This window comes from Eptatretus burgeri, chromosome 10 (genome assembly GCF_056783735.1).
Source record: "Eptatretus burgeri isolate ZD-2024b chromosome 10, Ebu_testis_v1, whole genome shotgun sequence".
Taxonomy (NCBI): Eukaryota; Metazoa; Chordata; class Myxini; order Myxiniformes; family Myxinidae; genus Eptatretus; species Eptatretus burgeri.
This window is the reverse complement of record NC_140970.1, coordinates 98,168,144-98,191,422: the sequence shown is the minus strand read 5'-3', so window position 1 is coordinate 98,191,422 and position 23,279 is coordinate 98,168,144. Positions and strand designations below refer to the sequence as shown.

Here is a 23,279-nt window from a genome sequence, read left to right as displayed (position 1 = left end):
GTCGATATGAAAATCAAATCGGTTCATCTTTGTGTCATATACTGATATCAAGTTTGGTCAAAACTACCATCACTGGTTCACAAGTTAGTGCAGCAACAGGATTTTACGTAACAACCTCTGACCTTTGATCTCTTGAGCCCAAAATGTAATGCGTTTATCTTTACATCATTATACTACACATGCATGTACAAAGTTTGACTTTGATCCCTTCAGCCATTCTTAAATTATCGTGGTCACAAATCGATTGACCTCTGACCTCTTGATGCCGACATCTAATCAGTTCGTCTTTGCATCATAGTATATACTTGAACCAAGTTTGGTCAGAACCCCATCAATGGTTCACAAGTTAGCGCAGTAACAGGATTTTTACCTCATGGGACATCTGACCTTTTGACCTCTTGACCCTATAATCTAAGCAGTTCATGTTTGCATTATTATAATACATGTAATGAGTTTGACTTGGATCTCTTCAGCCGTTCTTAAGTTATAGCGGAAACGAAATGCTATCACGGACGGACGCACGGACAACCCAAAAACATAATGCCTCCGGCATCTTGGTCGCCAGAGGCATAAAACTGTACATGTTCCAATAAAGACTGAAAAATGAAATTAACAATATTTATATATTGTTAATTATATTTATTTAACAAAAGCAACTGAAAGGAAAACAGCACGTTGCAAACAGACGTTTATTCAGGTAATTTTGACAGCATCTCAAGCTGCAGGTACAACTCTAGCAACATCGTGTCAGAATCAAAACCAGAACATTTGTCTGATTCTCACATCATTCTGCAAACAACAAATTTAACCATTCCTCGATCCTTCACTTGCCATTTCAAACTTCCTGGGAACCCTTGCATGCAAATCAGCAAAAACATATACCAAATCCATCACCAAAAGATTGCAAAGCTGTTTAATTGACAGGAAAGCACATCCTCACCTCCGACCCCCATCCCAAATCAGGAAACCAAACACCAAAAAGTCCAACAATGATTCACATTCTCAGCTGGTTTAATGATGGCAGTGCTTGGATCATATGACAACAGAACAAGGCAAGAAGGATGGTATCAGATCTACACCAGAACTATAATCCTACAAATAATTTACCACTTGTTAATCATCACTAAGATAGTTTGCTGCCAGTAAGCAAGATCATATTATGATAGATGGTAACAAGGCATAGCATTTCAAGTAGGATTTTGGCGCTTTCCAAGAAATGAAAATACACTGCAAAAAAATTTATAATCTAAAGCATCTTTTAAGGTGACTGTGACAGAGGGAGGAAAACCTTTGGTGGTAATCAGTCGAGGCGACAAGTAAAATGACCCCCTTACCTCCTCTGCAAACATCGAAGAATCACCCATTCCACAAAACAACAATTAAAACCTCAATTTGTTTTTATATAGCACTTTGATAAAAAATAAATCACCAGAAGACGAAAGCATCGTTCACATTTCAGTTCAATGTTCGACATCCCAAACAGAAATAAAATGGCCAATCAGAACTGTCTCCATCTTGCGCATCAATACGACGTACCTTACGGCCTTTTTGCCACGCAAGATCATTCGAGAATAATTTAGCCGAATCGTGGTGAAAACAAATCAGCAGGTTGAATGAAAAAAACCGTAATGCTTCATTCCCAGAGTATACACCATAAAACATGACATACATTTCTTAAATATCAACAAGGAACCATGCAACTTGTAGTTAGAGCCTGACCGAACGCATTCGGCCGGGCATCAACATATTCCCCAAAGCCAAATCTCTCGAGAGAGCTTGTTTGAAAAAAAAAAAAAACACAGAGGGCAGCACTCCAAACGTATTCTGTGAAGCAGACTGCTGTCAGGAAGAATTTGGTGTTTTCGATGTTGGTGCAACATTTTTGTCACTTTACTCTTCTCGATAATCGTTAAAATCGTTCAAATAGGTCTTAGCAAATCCGTGTTTTGGTACGTCTGAGATCGGCCAATCAAAAAATGGGTATTTCTTCCAAACTAACAGAGGAAGAATTTTTCTCAGACACACCCAAACGCTTTTTGACTGCAAAGCAAAACAACCCGATCCTCTTTACGCCACCCCTTCCATCCCCGAAATAACATGCCTTAAAACAACGTGAGTGACAGAAGAGCAAAGCCATGAGCAAGAAAAAACATAAGTGACGGGGAAAAGTGCAGAGGATGGCCAAATCCAGCAGTCATCGAAAGCAGGGGTGCACCAGCAAATGGAGCACGGAAGGTTTCCCCATAAATTCTGAACATTGGTCGAAACAAAATGCTATGTACAGCACAAGTATGACTTGGAAACTGGTCAGCAAAGCAGAATTTGCCACCCTGCAAGTACAAAACATAATTTGTTGCTAAAAATGCAAACACAGTTAGCAGACTTGTATTTGGGTGGCCACGTTTTGTCCTCCTGTGCAGATTTTTTCTTTGTCAATGCAGAGTACAGATGTTCACCTTCCTTCCGTCTCATCAGTTGCAAAATGGGAATGAGACCCATGGACAATCTCACATGGCATATTTACCTGTCCACTCTCTGGCCACTCTATTGTACCTGGAATGGCAGAAAAAAATGTGGGCGATGAGTGGAGATGGGACACGGACAAACAATGAACCGAACACGAACATACCAATCAGCATGGTCCACTTTGAAAATATAAATCACCCAACGGGGGGACGAGCCGTTAATCACTCAGCCAAAAATATAAATCCGCATGGTCCACTTCGAACGCAACCAGCGTTGGGCAGACAATTCAAACTGTTCAGCATTTTAACTGCACCAAAAAGTGTTTGGGTCCACGGTGTCGATCGAACTTTGCTTGCCAAAAAAAGAAAATTTTCTTCCTTGATGGGATCATGTTAACTTTTCTTTTATCCTCAGCAACGTTGGAAATCAGATTCCGAAGTTAAACTCATTTCCCAATCATTCAGTAACGCATTATAAACCAGATTTTTTTCAAACAACAAATCCATAACATTATTCTTAATTTTTAGAACCAGTCAATTTTCAATCTACCCATCTTCTTCTTCTTCTTCTTTACCAGTCACGATTCTCACGTTCTTGTGGGGTTGGCCGGGGAAAGTTTGGGCAAGTCTTTCACAAATCAGCTGGTCGACAAAGGTCGGGGCAGGAATTTGTAATTTGCTGATAGTGCCTGAGACAGCTCGCCCACTCTTCACAAAGGACACCAACTAATGCTGGCAGACGAAATTCCCGGTTCAATGTCCATGCGAGGGATGGCAAACACATTGAAGAATCACCCTCACTGTGAAACACCAGGATGGCAGTTTACAGCTGTCAGGTCAGGTATGGGAGCATGCATCGGAACAGCATGCCGTTGCGTCCACTTTCCGCCGAAACTCCAGAGGCCTCTGTCTGGCCCGTACTCCAGACAGATGCCTGGCTCATCCCCATCTCCTTGAAAGCTGATCAAGCTGCTGCAATGAAGCACGTGGTCGGTCGATTGGCCACCTCCACTCACGAGACTCCCTCACTGAGTGAATCTGGTGAGCAGGATCAGCGTCAGCAAAATGAGCCACGTGTCCACACAGCTGCAGCTGACGCTCACAGACTATGCAGGAAACAAATCTCATTTGAGTCTTTCTCCAACCGCTCGTTGGACACAAAGTCCGACCAGCGATAGCGAAGGATTCTCCGAAGAAACCTGGTTCCAAAGGAATTGAGAAGCCGACTCACATCCCTGGTCAGAGTCCAAGTCTCACATCCGTAGAACAAGACTGGAAGCACCAAGGCCCTGAAGACTCAGCCTTTTGCCCTCCCACATAGGTACCAGCAGCGCCACACTCCATGATCCAGTGAATCCATGACTCCCCAGGCCCGACCCAGAAATCTATTGACCTTTGTCTCTCAGCCAGCAGAGACATGAATATCACTGCCAAGATAAGTGAATCTCTCTGTGACCTCAACATCCTCACCACAAACAGGTACAGACAAGATAGCAACATCCAAGATGTCAGTGAAAGCCTGGATCTTAGTTTTGACCCAGGAAACCCCTAATCCCAGCGGCTCCGACTCCTCATTCAACACCTTGTGGGTCCCCAAAAGGATATCTGGAGTCTCCATAAAGATGACTGCATCATCTGCGAAATCAAGGTCAGAGATCTTGACATTCCCAAACGACGCACCATAGCTTGATACACCTGTGTCGGGATTCAAACCCAGGCTTGACGGCTTGGAGGTGAGCGTGCATACGATGAAGCATACCTGTCAGCACAGGTCACATCTTAATGTACTGTTAATAAACAAACTGCGATTCAATGTTGTATTTATACGTTTAAAATGGACTTCGTTTGGTATCATGCATTTCTTCTGGTAGAATGTTGAGCTTTCCCTGTGAGCAGAGCTTTTCAAATGCAGTGTGGGAAGCGACCGTCGGAAATGGGAGATAGCCGAATGCACAAATGCAGACAGACACCACACTTTGTATGTGATCAGGAGCTCAGGTGCGCCAAGGAAGGACTTTGCACGACGTAGGATGCCTAATCGGCAACAAGATTTGGAAGCCAGCTTGGAGACATGGCTTTCCCAGGAAAGATCATGGCATGATAGTGAAACCCAATAGCTTGAATGAAAGGACATATTCAAGGGGATTGTTGAGAAAGTAGATGGGGGCGTTATCCAGACGGTCCTTTCGGAGACACATAGAGAGGGTGTAGATTTGTCAGGATTGAAAGACATGTGGCAAGTGTTTGACCAGCTTGTGATTTTATCCTGGTCTGTAGAGTGTGAAGAGGCTGCTGACTGACAATCAGAGGGATGACAGATGATATGGCAGAGGGTGGAGTCAAAGATAATAAAGAGGACTTTTCACATTTGGAGAGATCATCGATCTTCTTCCTCTTCGTCTTCTGGTGTATGGCAGCTTGGCTGTCAGGTAGCTATCATTTTGTTGGGATGCGACTACGCTGCTGATGCTGTGCCCCAATAGCAATACAATGGTACTTTTTTGCTGACCTGGGAAGGATAACAGGATGAATCAACCCCACCTGGTGTTAATTCAGCAGCCAACAGGGATCAAACTTAGGACTCTTAAGATCCCAAGTCAACCAACCAAACCACTAACCAAACACCAAGCTTGATCATTGATGAAAACCAGAAAAAGCACAGGGCCAAGAACACTGCCTTGAGGAACTCCAGCTTGGACAAGAAGAGATGAGAGAAAGCCATAAAATAGCCAAGCAATGGCTGCGACAAGAAAGGAAGTCCACGAGCCATAAGTGGAGATTGCTCACCAAACACTTTTCTTTTCTTGTGGTATCTGAGGCAGTATGGGATTCCAGATCGAATCAAAAGCTCTTGGGAGATGGCTATGATCTCACATCTGGGATTTAGGACCTCCATCCATTGTTGGGAAAACAGAAGCAGCATGTCTAGGGTAGAGTGACCTGGTCTAAATCCAGATTGATGGTCGGAAGTCAAGCCATTGGAGAAGAGGAAAGATTTGACGGATTCTATAACCTTGCTGATGACTGGGAGAATGCTGATTGGTCTGCAGTTGCAGAGATCAGTTTTTGCACCTTTTTTATGTGGAACGGTAATGTTTGCTGATTTCTAAGCAGATGACAGATGACCTTGAGCAAATAAGAAGGTAAATGGAACAGAGAGAGGGTGAGCAAAAGCAGCAGAGCAGGTTTTTAGGACACGTGGGCTGATGCCGTCTAGACTGGTTGTTGAATCTGAGTGAGGTTTGACAGCAAGCTCTTCACCTTGTCAGGAGAAAAGGACACAGAGTCCAGGGACAGCTGGGTGTGACTGGGTAAGGAAGGTATAGAAAGTGATGGATTTGTGACACAAGATTTAGAAGCAAACAGAGTTTAATCATTCAGCCATTTGAGGGAAGGAAAGGGATGGAGCAGGAACATCCACCAGAAACAGACTGAACCAGATGCCACCAGGATTTGGAAGGAGACAGGATTGAGAGTTCAAACATGAGATCGGAACGATGTTGTTTCCTGGCTCTCCTGGGGGTAGACACACACTTGTTCCGAGGTTTGTGGAAGGAACTGCGATTGCCTTCAGTAGAATTTGCCTTCCATGAGGAGGGGCACGTTGTTTCAAGACAACAGGCTCACAACAAGCTTCAGCGTACTATGGGTGGGAGATAGGGTGGGACAACTGAAGACGAGATGGGATAAATATGTGCATGAGAGAGAGAGAGAGTAAGTTTCTTTGAAAGAATTCCCAGAATGAGCTGATGTCAGAGGAAGTTGAAATGGGAGACCAGTCGAGCAGTTTGATAGCTGCTTGAAGTCTCTTCCAGTTGGCCTGAGTGAAATGCCACACTCGACGGTGCTGAGGTGGTTCTCTAATCACGGCCAGAGATGACGACTTTAACAGGCACATGTCTGAAGACGACGATGGTTCACGAGCGGTATTTGACGATGTAGATTGTTTCAGAAGTCAAGGATGAGACAATGTGATAATGTTTGACCAAGTTATAAAAATGATCAACATGATGTGGTACGAGTTACAGGTTATTAGCTGCAAAATGTCAAAAACCCGGTTTCGTTCAACAACTTTCAAAATTTGACCTTTGCATAACCTTTAAATGTTACAAAACAATGTTGTGGACATTAAAATAAGGAAACAGGATACGACGTGCTATAGCTTATTGGAGTTAGTTCGTCGAAGAAGGTCGAAAACCCGGTTCGATTCCCACAACTTTGAAAACTTCACCTTTGTCAACTTTAAAGGTCAAAGGTCAAGGATTATGACCTTTGGTACAAAACTTCCTCTGGAACATTCCAGGAACAATATAACGTCATATAGGCTATATGGCATTTCGCACTCCTCGGATTATCCAGACTTTGATGAAATCAGCGAAAAAACAAAGTTGAAGGGGGCGACACGGGCAAGGTGTTCAAGATAGAGCAAAATCATTTCAAGACTTTAGGTGGGGAATGACCTCAAGATTATGCATAAAAAAATATTGTCATCCCAGCTCTCAAAATTTGGGCGGTCGTATGATTTATGTCAAAATTCGCAATTTTCTTAGTTCATGACCTTGACCTTGGGACAAAAATGAAAAATAGAGCTCCGTGGGGCAATGCAGGTGCCATTGGGCTAACCAAATACCGAAACACCTGCCAGATTCGACAAACCCCTCGGAGAAGATGGATTTTTATGTCAAAATCAGCAATTTTCTCAGTTTGTGACCTTCTGACGAAAATGAGAAAAAAAAAAAAAAAAAAAAAATCGAGCTCCGTGGGGCTAACCAAATACCAAAACCCCTGTCAGATTCGACAAACCCCCTCGGAGAAGATGCAAATTGAAATTGGCCAACCCCTAAAAACACATTTTTTGGGCATGGCTCCGCCCATAATGGGCGCACCACACCCATTCTCAGGATCGGATTAAAACCCACGGAGCTATGCTCGGGACAGACAGACAGACAGAAATAACGAAGATAGTGGTCACTTATTTTTTCGTGAACCAATATGATCAAGTGAACCGATTGGAGCAGAAGAAGCAGAACAACAGACATTTTCTGGGAAATTGGTGAAAAATCAGATCCAGAAGAGCTGGAGTTCCGTTGGCTGAGATCCGGGTGAGGAAGTTGACAGGAAGGAGAATGGGGGGGGGGGATGGCGAGGGGGGGATGGCGAGGGGGTGGCGAGGGGGTGGCGAGGGGGTGGTGGCGAGGGGGTGGCGAGGGGGGGGTGGCGAGGGGGTGGCGAGGGGGGGGGGGGTGCGGGGGGGGGTGGCGAGGGGGGTGGCATGGCGAGGAGGTGGCTGAGGGAGGTGGCGAGGGGGATGGCGAGGGGATGGCGTGAGGGATGGCGAGGGGGGGATGGCGAGGGGGGATGGCGAGGGGGATGGCGAGGGGGGATGGCGAGGGGGATGGCGGGGGGGGATGGCGAGGGGGATGGCGAGGGGGGATGGCGAGGGGGGATGGCATGAGGGGAGGGCGGGGATGGCGGGGATGGCGAGGATGGCGAGGATGGCGAGGATGGCGAGGATGGCGAGGATGGCGAGGATGGCGGGGATGGCGGGGATGGCGGGGATGGCGGGGATGGCGGGGGATGGCGTAGGGATGGCGAGGGGATGGCGAAGGGGATCATGAGGGATGGCGAGGGGATCATGTGGGGATCATGAGGAGAAATGGAAGGATCATGAGCGAGAAATGAGGATCATGAGGAGAAGAGGGGATCATGAGGAAATGAGGGATCATGGCGAATAGTAAGGGGATCATGAAATGAAATGAGGATCATGAGAAATAATCAGGGATCATGAGTGAACCTCATGAAAATGAGGCTATCCTCATGAAAGTAGTAGACATCATGAAATGAGTAGACATCGTAGTGAGGGATCGTAGTAGGATCATGAGAAACAGGGGATCATGAAAGTAGAGGGATCATGAGAATGGGGATCATGAAAAGTAGGGGATCATGAAATGGGGATCATGAGAGTAGGGGATCATGAGAAACTGGGGATCATGTAGTAAGGGATCATGAGAAGTAGAGGATCATGAAATGGGGATCATGAATGAGTAGGGGATCATGAGAGCTGGGGATCATGAAGTAAGGGGATCATGAAAAATGGGGATCATGTGAGAATGGGGATCATGAGAGAAGGATCATGAGGATCATGAGATCATGAGATCATGAGGATCATGCGGGATCATGAGGATCGTGAGATCATGAGGATGTGAGGGGATCATGGGGATCGTAGGGATCATGGGGATCATGGCGGGATCTGGGGGATCGTAGGGATCATGGGGATCATGGGGATCATGGGGATCATGAAGAATCCTTGAGGGATCATGGGGATCATGAGGATCATGAGGGATCATGAGGGATCATGAGGAGGAAATGAGGATCATGAGGAGAAGATGAGGATCATGAGGAGAAGAGGGGATCATGAGGAGAAGCCAGGGGATCATGAGGAGAAGTAAGGGATCATGAGAATGGGCGGGGATCATGAGGAGAAATGAGGATCATGAGAATGGGGATCATGAGGAATGGGCGGGGATCATGAGAATGGGGATCAGCGGGGAATGACAGGGATGGCGGCTGAGGGAGGGCGGGGGATCATGAGGGGAGGGCGGGGATAGGGGATCATGAGGAATGGGGATCATGAGGAGATAGGGGATCATGAGGGAGTGGGGATCATGAGGAATGGGGATCATGAGGAATGGGGATCATGAGGAATGAGGATCATGAGGAGAATAGGGGATCATGAGGAGAAATGAGGATCATGAGAGATGGGGATGGCGAGGGTGAGGGCGGGGATGGCATGAGGAGGGCGGGGATGGCATGAGGGAGGGCGGGGATGGCGAGGGGAGGGCGGGGATCATGAGGGCGGGGATGGCATGAGGAGGGCGGGGATGGCGAGAGGAGGGCGGGGATGGCATGAGGAGGGCGGGGATGGCATGAGGGAGGGCGGGGATGGCGAGGGGGGAGGGCCGGGGATCATGAGGAATGAAGGGATGGCGAGGGGAGGGCGTAAGGGATGGCATGAGAGCGGGGGATGGCATGAGGGAGGGCGGGGATGGCGAGGAGGAGGGCGGGGATGGCGAGGGTGAGGAGCGGGGATGGCATGAGGAGGGCGGGGATCATGAGGGGAGGGCGGGGATGGCATGGGGAGGGCGGGGGATGGCGATGGGAGGGCGGGGATCATGAGGGAGGGCGAGGGATGGCGAGGGAGGGCGGGGATCATGAGGAGGGGATGGCGAGGGGGATGGCGAGGGAGGGGATCATGAGGAAGTAGGGGATGGCGAGGGGATCGAAGTAGGGATCATGGGTAGGGGATCATGAAATTTGGGGATCATGAAGTAAGGGGATCATGAAAATGCAGGGATCATGAGAATGAGGATCATGAAAGTAGGGATCATGAGAAATGAGGATCATGAAGTAGGGATCATGAGAATGAAGGGATCATGAAATGAGGGATCATGAAAATGAGGATCATGAGAAGTAGGGGATCATGAAGTAGAGGGATCATGAAAGTAGAGGATCATGAGAAATGAGGGAATCATGAAACAGTAAGGAATCATGTAGTAGGGAATCGTAGTAGGGAATCATGAAATGGGAATCATGAGAAGTAGAGATCATGAAATGGGAATCATGAAAATGGGAATCATGAAATGAGGGAATCATGAAAGTAGGGAATCATGAGAAGTAGGGAATCATGAAATGTAGGAATCATGAAAGTAAGGAATCATGAAATGGGAATCATGCGAGTAGAGAGGAATCATGAAGTAGGAATCATGAAATGAGGAATCATGAAATGGGAATCATGAGAAAGTAGGGAATCATGAAATTAGGAATCATGACCAGAAGTAGCGAATCATGAGAAATGAGACGGGGGAGATAGCGAGGGCGGGGATGGCGAGGGGCGGGAATGGCGAGGGGCGGGAATGGCGAGGGGCGGGAATGGGGAGGGGCGGGAATGGCGAGGGGCGGGAATGGCGAGGGGCGGGAATGGCGAGGGGCGGGAATGGCGAGGGGCGGGAATGGCGAGGGGCGGGAATGGCGAGGCGCGGGAAAAGCGTGAGAGGGAGAAGGGCAAGGGGAGAGATTTCAAGAAAGGTGAGGGGAAGCTTGGGGTGGGAAGAGGAGGAAAGAGTGAAGTTTGCTTTGAAGAGGAAGGAGGTGGCCGATTTGAGAGGGAGGGGTGAGAGGGAAGCTTTGAGAGGGAAGCGAGGCGATGAGAGCAGGCATGGCCATGGGGGAGGAGGGAGAAGGGAATGGTTGGGAGAAGGATAGGATGAGACTGGGTCGAGGTTTGGTAAAGATGGGAGTGGGAGGGGGAGGAACAAGATTTGAGGAGGTGGGAAGAAGGGGAGGTGTGACTGGAGGAAAGGGATCATTTTTCAGGCTTGCCTTCATAATCTGTCTTTTATGCTTTCAAAGTGTCCTGGTGGGCCATCAGATGCGAGTTTGGGTGTGAAACGTCAAAGCGCCACACCGATCTTCAGGAGCATCTGTGTGACAAGTCAGTAGGCAACATCTTGACCCATCAAACTGTGCCATGAGTGGCTTAGAGGGGAGGGGCTAAATGCATGAGGGAAGAGGGTAGGTGGGGGTTCTACTAAGATGGTGCAACCAGCAAGGGGGAGGAGAGAAGCCTGGAACTTAGCCTCGTGGAGCTGTGTACGAGTGCTGTTGGGTTTTCCCCAACAACCCTCTGGAGGTGCCGTCTCCACTAAGCACCACCCAACCAGCCATGCCCCCTCCTCTTGTTGGGTCAGGAACTGACTGCAGCAAGGATGTTGGCTCAATCCTGCTCATGCCTCAAAGTGCAGTGGTGTCCCGCTGGGGTAGTTTCTGTGTTGTCAATCCTTGTGGAATGGCTGGGCCTGTTAAGTTAGGTAAGTAAGGAACTTCCACCTGTTCCTTGATTTGTGAGCATAAGCATAGTGAGTTAAGGGGTGTGTGTTAATGATCGTTTTTGCTTGTTGATGTTTGTTGTTGTTTTCTTGCCCGATGTTACTGATTTCATTACAAAACCACTTGTTTTCCGGGTGAATATGATCGTAGTTGCAAGTGCGCTCGTCCGTTAAAGGACAAATTGGATAAGGGTGGTTAGCACCCATAACAAGGCAATGCACCTTGTGACTGCTCAGTCCTTAGAATACCATCTGAAACTCCCAGCAAAACATGTAAATATATACCGCTACATAATCACAATGCTCATCTTCACCACAAGGAATCAAACTCTGTGAGAATTGCCCGTCAGAAAAAAAATAAAATAAAAAAAAACAGCCAAAAAGCACAATGTATGAAAAAAAAAAAGAATAAGCACGCTTTCCCTTACTTCTCCCTATCATTTTTGTAGATGCGTGCAATCTCTGGCACCAGGGGATCATCTGGGTTAGGATCACAGAGCAGTGAGCAGATAGACAGCAGAACTGCAGGAACAAATAAAAGCATTATCATCGTTTCACATTATGCACATCACCATTTCAAAAAAGCATGAAATAAAACATCTCTCAAAAGCATCATTGGTTTCCAAGGAAAGATGCAAGAAAAAAAGAAACACCCCAACAATTGTAAAAAGACAAAACACAAATGTGTAATGCCATAGTTGCAGAAGTAAATTTGAAATTTTAGGCTGAGGTTTCCACCTGAGCCAAACTGCCCACCTTCAATACAGGAGTACTGGGTTAGTATACTTTCATCCAATCGGACGCTGCACATCTCCATTTGCATGCATGTAGATTTTACATTGCAAAAAATATGCCGAAGTTCACATCAGCAAAATTCTGGATTGCAAAATTTATACTGGCGACAGTACAATCTTAGAATCAATAAATCAGAAAGCTAAATTCTAATTTGTTAAACCACAGGCATCAAACAAATGTTTTATTGGCTTGCTGATATATTTTATAAGCTTGCTCTTGAGGTCCAGTGTGGAAACCCAATTTGAACCTGAAACAGCATTGAGGGTTTCAATTCCAGGCAAGGGATACGAGTCTCTGGGAATTTACATTTTTTTTCCACTTTCTATTGCAGGTTTTTGGATTTACATTAGTGTTTTTCGTGACAACGAAATGCAAATACTATCCAATGCAGCACTATCGATGAAATTTCAAACAGTGCTCCGCTCCTTTCATGAGCTACGTCAGCCATGCATCAGCCGTATATTGTCAGAGCCATGCGTACATGTGTACGATGCATTTCAAGCAGCATCATGCATCAGTCTCTTTGTTTGAATGCTCCATCATTTTAAATCTGCAGTAACCTCTCATCCCTGAAGATATCCAGCAAGAGACCTTCTTCAAGCTCAACTGCTGCACGAGCGAAACATTATCAGGGTATAAGGCTGGACATGAAGATGGGCAGAATAAAACGTAATGAAAAGGGGTGATAACCTCACCATCATTGCTAGTTTGTGATGAGTACAAACTCCATGAAAATGTTCAGAATTTTCTTTTATTTAGCACAAGCAGGGGTACCCGGCATTGTCTGGTCCTGTTCTAATCCTGTTGGCATTTTGAAAGAATCAATTTTTTTTTTCCTTTTATTGTGGAGGGTCTAAAAATACCTGACATTCACAAAGGAATGTGGTCGGAATTTCAAAATGCCAACATGTAATATCACCTCTCACACCGACAAAGGCTGAGGCACCTCCGTGATGAAACATCACCTCAGCCTTCCCAAACAGGCTGAGGTGATGAAACGAAACAAGAATGGCACTGTTTGACCAATATACCTCTGCCCACATTATACAAGTTTGATTTAAATCCTTCAGCTGTTCTCAAGTACCACATTTTTACCTGACAAACTCTGACCTTTGATTCCAAATCTAATCAGTTCATCTTTGCATCATGCTACATACTTATACTAAGTTTGGTCCAAATCCTATCACTGGTTCACAAGTTTGCGCAGTTACAATTTTTACCCAACGGGACCTCTGACCATTGACTTCTTTACCCCATAATCTAATCAGTTTATTATAAAATCATTACACATCATTGTAGCAAGTTTGACTTTGATCCCTTCAGCTATTCTTAAGTTATCACAGTAACGAAAACCTGTCATGGTCACACAGACGGACAACCCGAAAACATAATGCCTCCTTTAAAATAATAGGAAAGGAGATTTCGATTTACCTCTTTTTCAGTTTACATTCTGTACTCCAGGAATGCCACACTTTAGTAAATTGAGATATACCTTTATAATCATATCCTGCCCAGCATATTTATAGATTACTATGAAAGTTATTGCTATTCACAATGAAAGGCAGGAAAACAGTCAAAATGCTACATTACAATGCATAGCTGCAACCCCCCCCCCTCCCCCACCACTGGACCCAAACAAACTGCCCTGTCCCGCTTTCCCAATCCCTCCTTCCCTGTGTACTCATCTCCAGAATCAGTCAACTTGGAAGGAAGAGTCTACCACATTTAAAGTCTGACCAATGTGAATGATGCTTCAAAGAGGCTTTGTGATGTCAATTACAAAGTGATGTTGATAAATAATCACGTGTATAAAATGGTCCGAATAAACATTGGGACACACCATATGCTATGACAAAATTGCATCGATGTCATTGGGGTGTGGGAGTGTGGGGGGTGAGAGTAGGGAGAAAAATTAGTGACACACCTTTGGAAATTGTGAGAGCAGGGGACCACTGTGATCGCAAGATGTCAAGACAGATGCTTCCATTGCTGTTAATATTGGGGTGGTAGATGCGTGTGGTAAAAGCAACCTGGAAAACATAGCAAAGGGCAAGATTACTTTCAAACTCTTTCACTAGTTTGGTTTGGCAAAAGACAAGATGCAACTCGCTGACAAAAACAAAATTAAATAAAAATTATACATACATAGATGGTGTTTTTGTTCAACTTGCAATGCCCCCTCCCACCAAGAGTAGCACACAATGCCATACTTAACTGGTCAATAGTTTTAGAACACCCCCATTTTTCCAGTTTTTACTGAAATTTAAGCAGTTCAAGTCCAGTGAATAACCTGAAATGGTACAAAGCTAAGCGGTAAACTGCCATAGGTTAAAAAAAAGTTTAGTTGACCAAAAACTGAAAAATAATGTAAATTTCAGAGTTGTAAAAAAGGCTCTTTTCAAGAAACAAGTAATGGGTTAGCAACTGCAGCTGTTCTGCAGCAAGTGAAGTGAATCAAGCCTTGAAAGTTGATGCAAACAATTCCAACAGATGTCCCAACTTTTATTGATTGGTTGCAAACCCTCTGTGTAAAAGCAGTGTTGGAACAGACTGTGTTACTATACCCTCTGAAGCATTATTTGGACAATATTGCACTGCAGGAAGTAGTATATTGCAATCATAATGGCAAGAAAAAGACAATTAACAAAGGAAGACAGACAGACCATTATAACCCTAAAAAGTGTAGGTCTTTCCTTTGGAGAAATTGCAAAGAAGCCAAGGTGTCAGTGAGTACAGTTTCCGACAACATCAAAAGGCACTTGGAAACTGGAGGAAACTGACAGGAAGAGGTCTGGCAGACCGAAAGCCACAACACAATCAGAAGACAAGTTTCTGAGAGTCAACAGCTTGCGTGATAGGTGGCTCACAGAACAGCAGCTTCAAGCACAGCTTAACACTGGTCAAAGTGAGGAAGTCTCAGTTTGAACTGTGAAGAGAAGACTTCGAGCTGCAGGTTTGACAGGTCGAGTGGCAGTAAGAAAGCCATTGCTAAGATGGCAAAATAAGAAAAAAAAAAAAGGCTTTCCTGGGCCATGAAGCACCACCAGTGGATAACTGAAAACCGGAAGAAGGTCTTCTGGACCGATGAGTCAAAATTTGAAACCTTCGGTTCATCACGCAGGGTTTTTGTACGCCGTCGAGTAGGGGAAAGGATGGTTCCTCAGTGTGTGACACCAACTGTCAAACATGGAGGAGGAAGCGTGATGATCTGGGGCTCTTTTTCTGGATCCAGAGTCGGCAACTTGCACAGAGTGACTGGCACCCTGAACCAAAAGGGCTACCACAGCATTTTGCAGCGCCATGCAATACCCTCTGGTCTACGCCTGGTTAGAAAGAGGTTCATCCGACAGCCAGATAATGACCCAAAACATACCTCCAGGCTATGTCAGAAAAGAAAAGAAGAAGACAGTCGAAGAAAAGAATAAGACGGTCGTCTTCAAATCACGAAATGGCCATCACATTCTCCAGACTTAAACCCCATCGAGCTGGTTTGGGATGAACTGGACAGAAGGGTGAAAGCAAAGCAACCTAAAAGAGCAACACATTTGTGGGAACTTCTGCAACAGTGTTGGGAAGAACTTTCCAAACAATATTTGATTTCCATTGTAGAAAGAATGCCACGAGTATGTTCGGCTGTTATATCTGCAAAAGGTGGCTACTTTGATGAGTCAAAAATTTAAATTTAATTTTGTTCAACAAAACGATTCCATGATTTTTTTTATTTGCAATTGTTTATTTATTCTATGCTTTAATTTCAGAGTACGTTGAAACATTAAACTGCTTAAATTTCAGTAAAAACTGGAAGAATGGGGGCGTTCTAAAACTTCTGACCGGTGAGGTATATTTTGAGGGAATTGGGGTCCTTCCTCTCTTTTGGGAATTTAAGTTGGTGGGGGCGGGGGGGAGAATGCCACTGCCCATGACTCATTGCCAAAAGTCACATGAGAAATAATTCGAGAGAAAAGATGAGTAAAAGAAAACAAACGCTTCGAACTGAAGTTATCTGCAAAATGATTTTCAACGGGCATGTGACCTTTGACCTGTATAAGCCAAAATGAAAAGCTCATCTTTGTATCACAATCCATACTTGTGCCAATTGTTTGGTGAAATCACTTCTGTGGTTCACAAGTTATCTGGTCATAAAGATCAATGAAAGATCAAAAACATGAACTTCAATCTTTGACTTTTTGAACCCAATATCCAAAATCCAATCAGTATGCCTGGTGTTGGCATAATGGTTATAGTGGTGGGCTTGTGATCCTTAGTTCAAATCCCACTCATCTGTTGAATTAATACCAGGTGGGGTTGACTTTGCCTGTCATCCTTCTGAGGTCAGCAAAATGAGTGCCAGCATGCTGGTATCCTGTGTCAGAGTGGTGACCCGTCCAGGATTGTGTCCAATAGCCAAGGAGACTGCTGAGGCAGCACAAATGCTCTGCACAGAGCATGGTCCCAATGGATGGATGGATGGATGGATCCAATCAGTTCATCATTTTATCAGTTCACCCGTCCCCCACTTGCAATCGTGTGTCCTCCATAACTCCAAAATCATGAAACCTATCAGCCCAAAACAAAGCTGATACAGACATACCGAAGAATACTCGAATATGTAATCGCTGCCACAAGCGCTTCTACAAAGTGTTGACTTGGCGTTGAATCCTTGTTGATGCAAGACATTTGAGATTTTCATCTTTAATTAATTTGCAAAATCATCTAAAAGCATGTTTTCATTTTGTCATTATGGGGTGTTTTGTATAGATCGGTGACCAAAAAAGTTAAATTTAATCCATTTAAAAATTCGGGCTGTAACACAACATGCGACAAAAGTCGAGGTGTCTGAATACTTTCTGAAGTCATTGTGGATAGATTTCAGTATTTACTCCCCAGGCTTGAATGCAGTAACAGATACAAGCTACCAAAGGTCCATCAGTGGGGAAGCACAGTCCATACCACATCACGATCAGGATGTGGTACAAACACAATTAAATGGAAAAGCAAATATTGCATTGGAGTTAGAAGGAACCCCTATAAGTGAAGAGCAAAGATGGAGTCTTCAGAAAGAACCTAAGTGCCTGAAAATGCAAAGCCCATCCGAGTTCACTTTGTTTTCGGTGTGCTAAACATAAACAACTACTTCTGTTTGCTAAACAAGACTAGAACAGTACTCGGTTGAGTGCATACCTCTGCCAGGCTGATACTTTTGTATCCCACCGATAGGCCGGATCTGCATCCGGACCAGAAACAAAATCTAATCGATTCTTTCTTGTCATACATCCAACCTGTCACCAAGTGTTGTCCAAATCCATCCAAAACTTGAGACATGCTATATATTGTTTTTAGCCTGATCACTCAATGGTGAAGAATCACTGAAATCAATGGATCCAGCTCTTCACCAAATCGAATCCATTCTTCGTCACACACCCAACCTGTCCAGTAAATTTTGACAGAACCCTTCCCCAACTTTTTGAGATATCCTGCTCAGACAGACAGGGGTGAAAATATTGTTGTGGTGCCGGGTTCGGTGGCGAGGACGACCGCCAGATGGGGCAGTTGTTAGACCGTCTCCCACCGGACTCCCGGAATTGAAGGTCATCGCTCCGGATAACTCCGAAGCCGACGGGTCGCTTAATCGACCGTGGTCGCCAATATTTTGACGGAGTGGGGTGGGGTTTATTTGTCTATTCCAATTTACCAAAGTACCAACGCCGTCTAACTACCAGGGAAGCCACGCCCTCGGCAGGCTTCGTCCGAACTGAGTCGCTGTTACAGACTCGGGTGCGGCGTAACCCAACGGGAATTACCAAAACCTGCTGGTCCAAATCGCAATTTACGACACAAGCGGCCTAATTCTCAAGCCCGAACCATACTGGGTCAATGAAAGAAAACACAGACAACGAACTGGAATACTTAACTTATTTATTTACAAAAGGCAATAGGGAGGGAAACAGAGCAGACAATCACGAATATAAATGCAGGCAAATGTACAATGGCAATCACTTAACAGTTTTACTTACAGACTGGTGCCACACACCCAAAAAGAAATGGAGCCGGCTGGCCTTTACTGGACCCTCCAGCCGTGGAGGATAGGCAAGCTGGGGGTCAGAGTCTGGTCGGGTACCTGGCCGCCTCGTGCGGTCTGGCCGACCCGCACTTGTGAGCTCAGGGACCGTGGAACAGCTTTACGACGAACCAGGCACACCAAGGAGGGTGAGACTTGAACCCACAACCAACAACGCACCAGGCACCAAGGATTGAGGGCGAAGAGACAGACGCCAGCCAGCACGATCCAACCACGAACCAAAAAGCGAGACGAGACCCCCTTCTGTCAGGATCGCGCCGTCAATCCTCATCTCCTCGTGCTGGGTCGAGGGATCGGGCTCTCTGGTAACTCCCCCTCTCATTGGTCGGGGGGGGCGTCGGGGTGATCGGTGTCCTCTCCTCATTGGACGAGGCCGCCTCCGATCTGTGTGGGCTGTTGCGGTGTCTGCCCCTGGTTGGACTGAAGACATTCTTTCTTCTTGGGGCGGAGCCAGAGCTCCGAGGCACCTTTGTCTTCTCCGTGTCGACAGGGGAGACATTCTTTCTTGATGCGGCGGAGTTGGAGCTGCAGCGATCTCACCCCTGATTGGATGAGAGGAACATTCCATCTTGCTGGGGCGGAGTCGGCTCTGAAGCGATGGAAACTCCGTCTACGTTCGTGGCCTTGAACACGTGCGTAACGGAGTTGAAGGAGTGGAGGGGATTGATGTAGAAAACTAACTAGAAAGAAACTCGCAGCACACACACACATGAAATTCCCATTAGACATAAGGGAACGATTCTTACTATCCACGTATACTTAACGAAATAACTAAACTTTGGGTCAACTGTATGTGTGAATGCAAATGGTTTCCAAATTCGTAACAATATAACCTCCACCCACCTTTGGTGGCAGAAGTAAAATTTAAAAAAAACAAAGACGACTTCAGATGACCCTTGACCTATAACCTTTTGATGTAAAAAAAAATAAAATAAAAAAAAATAGCTCCTACCTTTTTATTGGTGAACGAATTCAGTGACTCAATATGCAAATTCTTTAAATTTCAGGTCAATTCGATGAAAATTGAGAAAACTTCTTGAAGATGAACAAAGGAAACTACACACACCTGAGCTTAATTTGGATTGCAAAAGAAGTTGAATACTTATTGACAACTGACATTTCAGTTTTGAATTTTTAATTATTTTGTAAAAATTTCAAAAGACGTTTTCATTTTGTCATTATGGGGTATTTTGTGTAGATCGGCGACAAAAATTATTTTTTGATTTAATCCATTTTAAATTCAGGCTGTAACAACAAAATGTGACAAAAGTCGAGGGGTGTGAATACTTTATATAGGCACTGCATCTGGGTTCTTCCCATCATTTTCGCTCTTTGTTCCTTTCACACCTTTCTACTTCTTCACACTTCACTTTTTCATTCTCATTCTCGTTTTTGGACACCGCTCCTTCCCAATTCCATATCCAGGCAACGCATGAGGTCATCACCAGGCACCGAAGGGAGTACTCAGGTTCTACTCCGTTTGCTTGTCTGACGATATTTCAGCCATCCTTTGAGCTCGGAAGCTGAAATTTGGGGACAAAATTGAAGACGTTTGGCCAAGCCAAAAGCTTTGGCACAAACAATATTTTTTTTTATAATTTCTTGATTGATCAATTAATTGATTAATTACTTGATTATTATGGATCCATTGATTATTTATTTTCTTTCTCATCTGGGCAATATTGTTATGGTTGTGGGGGTAGATGGAGAAATTCAAGAGGGAATTTAGCATTGAATAGAGTAGGTTGCTCCGTGGACATGGAGGTGGCATCTCAATGAAAGTAAATAGGGAAACTGTAAGCTTAAGTGTTATGTGTCACCACACGAGGGGTGGTGTCATATTAATTAGCTAGGGTTTAAGAATAAGCTCACACAGTATGTAATCACCCCTCTGTGATTTTTCCCTGTGTTTTTATATTTCAAGATTGGCAATAAAGGTGGGGAACACGTCCCTAAAACGACTACAAGCGAACAGAAAGCCCTGCCTTCAAAGGGTCACAACAGGCCAAGTCACGACCCCCAGTGATTGATGGGTGTCACGCCAGAAGCTAGCCGAGCAGGCAGGAGCCCTGCCTTCCCGGGTTTCGTGCGAACAGGCCATGCCGCGGAGGCGGAGAATTGTTCGGCATGACGTCGAAGAGGAAGAGGGCGTGGGAGGCTTCTGACTGAATAGGATGAGATCTCGGAAGAGCGCACACACGAGGTCAGTGTGAGGAACGCACGAGGCAGAGTTGATTTTGGAAGAGAGTCAGAGGCAGGAGTTCAGGGCTGGCACACTTTGAAGAGCCATGATCAAAGAGGAAGGGGGTTGCAGATTTTGGAGAGGTGAGAGTGGAGGGTGAGTGCACGCCGAGGACAACGACACGACCCTTGTATTCGTGTTGAGGCGATTTGGCTCGCATGGTGAAGCAAAACACTGGCCTTCGGCTCTTGGTTGGGTCAGTGAGGACGATCGACGCACGAAGCAGCAACACGTCGGAGCCTTGGTGTCGAGTGACGCTCGCGGAGTGCCTGGCTTGCGTTTGTCCTGCTACAAGAGAAGCGACGGCACCATTTCACGAGTCTGCACGTGCTGGGAGAAGTGCCTCCATTCCAGGTTCCACAAAGACCAGGTCTGGGCCAAGCTAAGTACAAGAATAATTGAAAGGAATGGTTTTCTTGTTATTTTGTTTTCTTTTTGTCTGTATTTGAGTCTGTGTGAGGAGGTGCCTCAACTGTAGGATTTATTTAGTTAGTTATAATCATTAACTTTTGAATTATTGTCCTTCGTAAATATTCGTATATTTTCATTAAATGTGTTCCTTTTAAGAAGTTGCATCTGTGTACGCGTTGTGGGGTTCCCTGTATCCACTTTTTGCCGGTACTCCAGGGGCCTCCATCTCACCATCCCCCAGGCAGATGCCTGGCCTATCCCCAACTCCTTGAGATGCCGATCAACCTGCTGCAACCACGAGGCACGTGGTTGGCCCATTTGCCTCTTAAACTTACAAGACTCCCTCGCTGAGAGAATCTGGTGAGCAGCATCAGTGTCAGGAAAACGAGCCACATTTCCATACAACCATAGCTGGTGTTCACGGACTATGCAGGCAACAAATCTCATTTGAGTCTCTCTCAGCAACCGCTCGTTGGACACAAAGTCCGACCAGCGAGAGCCAAGGATTCTCCGAAGAGACCTGGTACCAAAGGAATTAAGTCTCCGTCTCAGATCCTTGGTCAGAGTCCAAGTCTCACATCCATAGAGCAAGACTGGAAGCACCAAGGACCTGAAGACTCGGACTTTCACCCTCTCGCACAGGTATTGGCAGCACCACAACCCATTATCCAGTGAATCCATGACTCCCAAGGCCCGACCCAGACGTCTCTTCATCTCTGGCTCTCAGCCAGCAGAGACATGAATATCACTGCCAAGGAAAGTGAATCTCTCCATGACCTCAACATACTCACCACTGGCGTGGCAAAGAATGCGCCCTTCACGGTAAGATCACTTTCCTCAGTCGGAGCATAGACAGAGACCAGTGAAGTGACACCTAAGGAGTAACGAATTCTTAGTCTCATAATACGCTCTTGACCGGTGTGACCTCAATTATCATTGGAGTTTGCTTATTGGACGCAGCGACAGCAACTCCTTGGGCATGGTAACCATCAGAGCGACCAGACCAAGAGTAGGTGTAACCACCCGCCATGATCTCACCGCAATCCGGTCTCCGAACCACAGAGAGTGCTGCAATAACGATGTCCAAACGTTTGAGCCCAGACGATAACAGACAGCTGATCATCCTCTCTTAGGGATAGGACATTACACACACACACCCGAAGGGACCGCCTCAGGTTAACCCAAGGAGACCGCCATCTGGTGGACGACTCCTCAGCACCACTCCGACACACTCTCCCGCAATCTGACCCGGGAATGTTACCCCGTGGTTTCCCTCCTATCATCAAAGATTAGGGGTCCCGAAGGCTTTGCCCCAATCCCTTCATCCGGTGAGCTGCCCTGCGAAGGGAAGCTGCACAGGAGATACTCCCACAGAGTGGGTTTTCAGATTTCTGTGTTTTGCGGAATGAAGGGTTTTACGCTGGCCGGACTGCAAATCCTGCCACCAACCTCCTAATACGAAGTAACCCAACTGCAGGTCGACGTCCGCAGAGACAGTTGAGCACGAGATATGGATGGCCGTTGGCTCACAAGGAGCTCCTCCGCCCTTTGACAGGTTTTGTTTTTAATCCTGCTGGGTGTCCAGAGCCAAACACCCTCCTCACTAAAAAAACCTGGTGGGGGAGACTGTTTAGTCGCCGACAACCTGACCATGGAACAGGTTAGTACAGGTTTACATCATACCTGTAGCAAGTCACAGATGTAATCTGGCCTGACCTGACATGCAACTAAGCTCAGGTGGCATCAAAATGTTAAAAAAAAAACTTTGGAGGGGGGAGTGAATACTTTGCAGGTCACTGTATGTACATATTAATTATGATAATAATAATAAAAGACCCGTATCTTGCCAAAAGGTGACCACGTGTGACTTCTTTAAGGTCACACTGAGGTGAACAGAGCTGCTATCCACCAGGAGCGACTCCTTGAGGAATATCTGCTTACGAGATTCCGATGAGAATCGTTCTACAGAGTAACCATGAAAAATATGCGTTTGCCTCATAACGTCACCAAATGACATCATAATTTCTCAAGCTTGACATATCTAGAAAGCACTCATCGAGGTGTTCAATTTGAGGTACTACACTATATGGTTCCTAAAACTTGAAAATTTGACCTTGGGGTCAAATATGTTTGACCTTCGGCGCTAACCATGAAGGTCAAGGCCAATCGCCACTAAAAATTAATCAGCTGAGCGCCAGATCATAAACTATATCCCCATGAAGTTTGAAGACGATCAGATCAAAATTACTCAAAAAATAAGGGTTTCGTCGACTCCCCTGATTTGCGACAAAGTGACCTTGACCTTCAAAATTTTATGCGCTGAAAGGGACCTCTATAGGCCTCTGATATGCGATGTTACAAAAATTTCCAATGATAACTGTGCTCTGCAGAATTTTTTTCTT

General features: G+C 45.6%; 1 protein-coding gene and 1 long non-coding RNA gene across 3 annotated transcripts in view; one reads left to right on the top strand and one right to left on the bottom strand.

The window, feature by feature from the left end:
• The window catches only part of LOC147019238 (uncharacterized), a 57,451-nt gene that overhangs the window by 32,617 nt on the left and 1,555 nt on the right, over positions 1 to 23,279 (top strand). The gene's annotated exons all lie outside the window — the stretch shown is intronic.
• Positions 676 to 23,279, bottom strand: part of LOC147019237 (ubiquitin-conjugating enzyme E2 D2-like) — an 81,139-nt gene continuing 58,535 nt past the window's right edge. For both annotated transcript variants that reach the window (XM_085899568.1, XM_085899569.1), the window contains 3 exons: positions 14,070 to 14,175; positions 11,779 to 11,872; positions 676 to 2,553 (listed from right to left, as the gene is read on the bottom strand). In XM_085899568.1, coding sequence (XP_085755694.1) covers positions 2,453 to 2,553; positions 11,779 to 11,872; positions 14,070 to 14,175 — 301 coding nt within the window. In that variant the 3' untranslated portion in view covers positions 676 to 2,452. The remainder of the gene's footprint in view (positions 2,554 to 11,778; positions 11,873 to 14,069; positions 14,176 to 23,279) is intronic.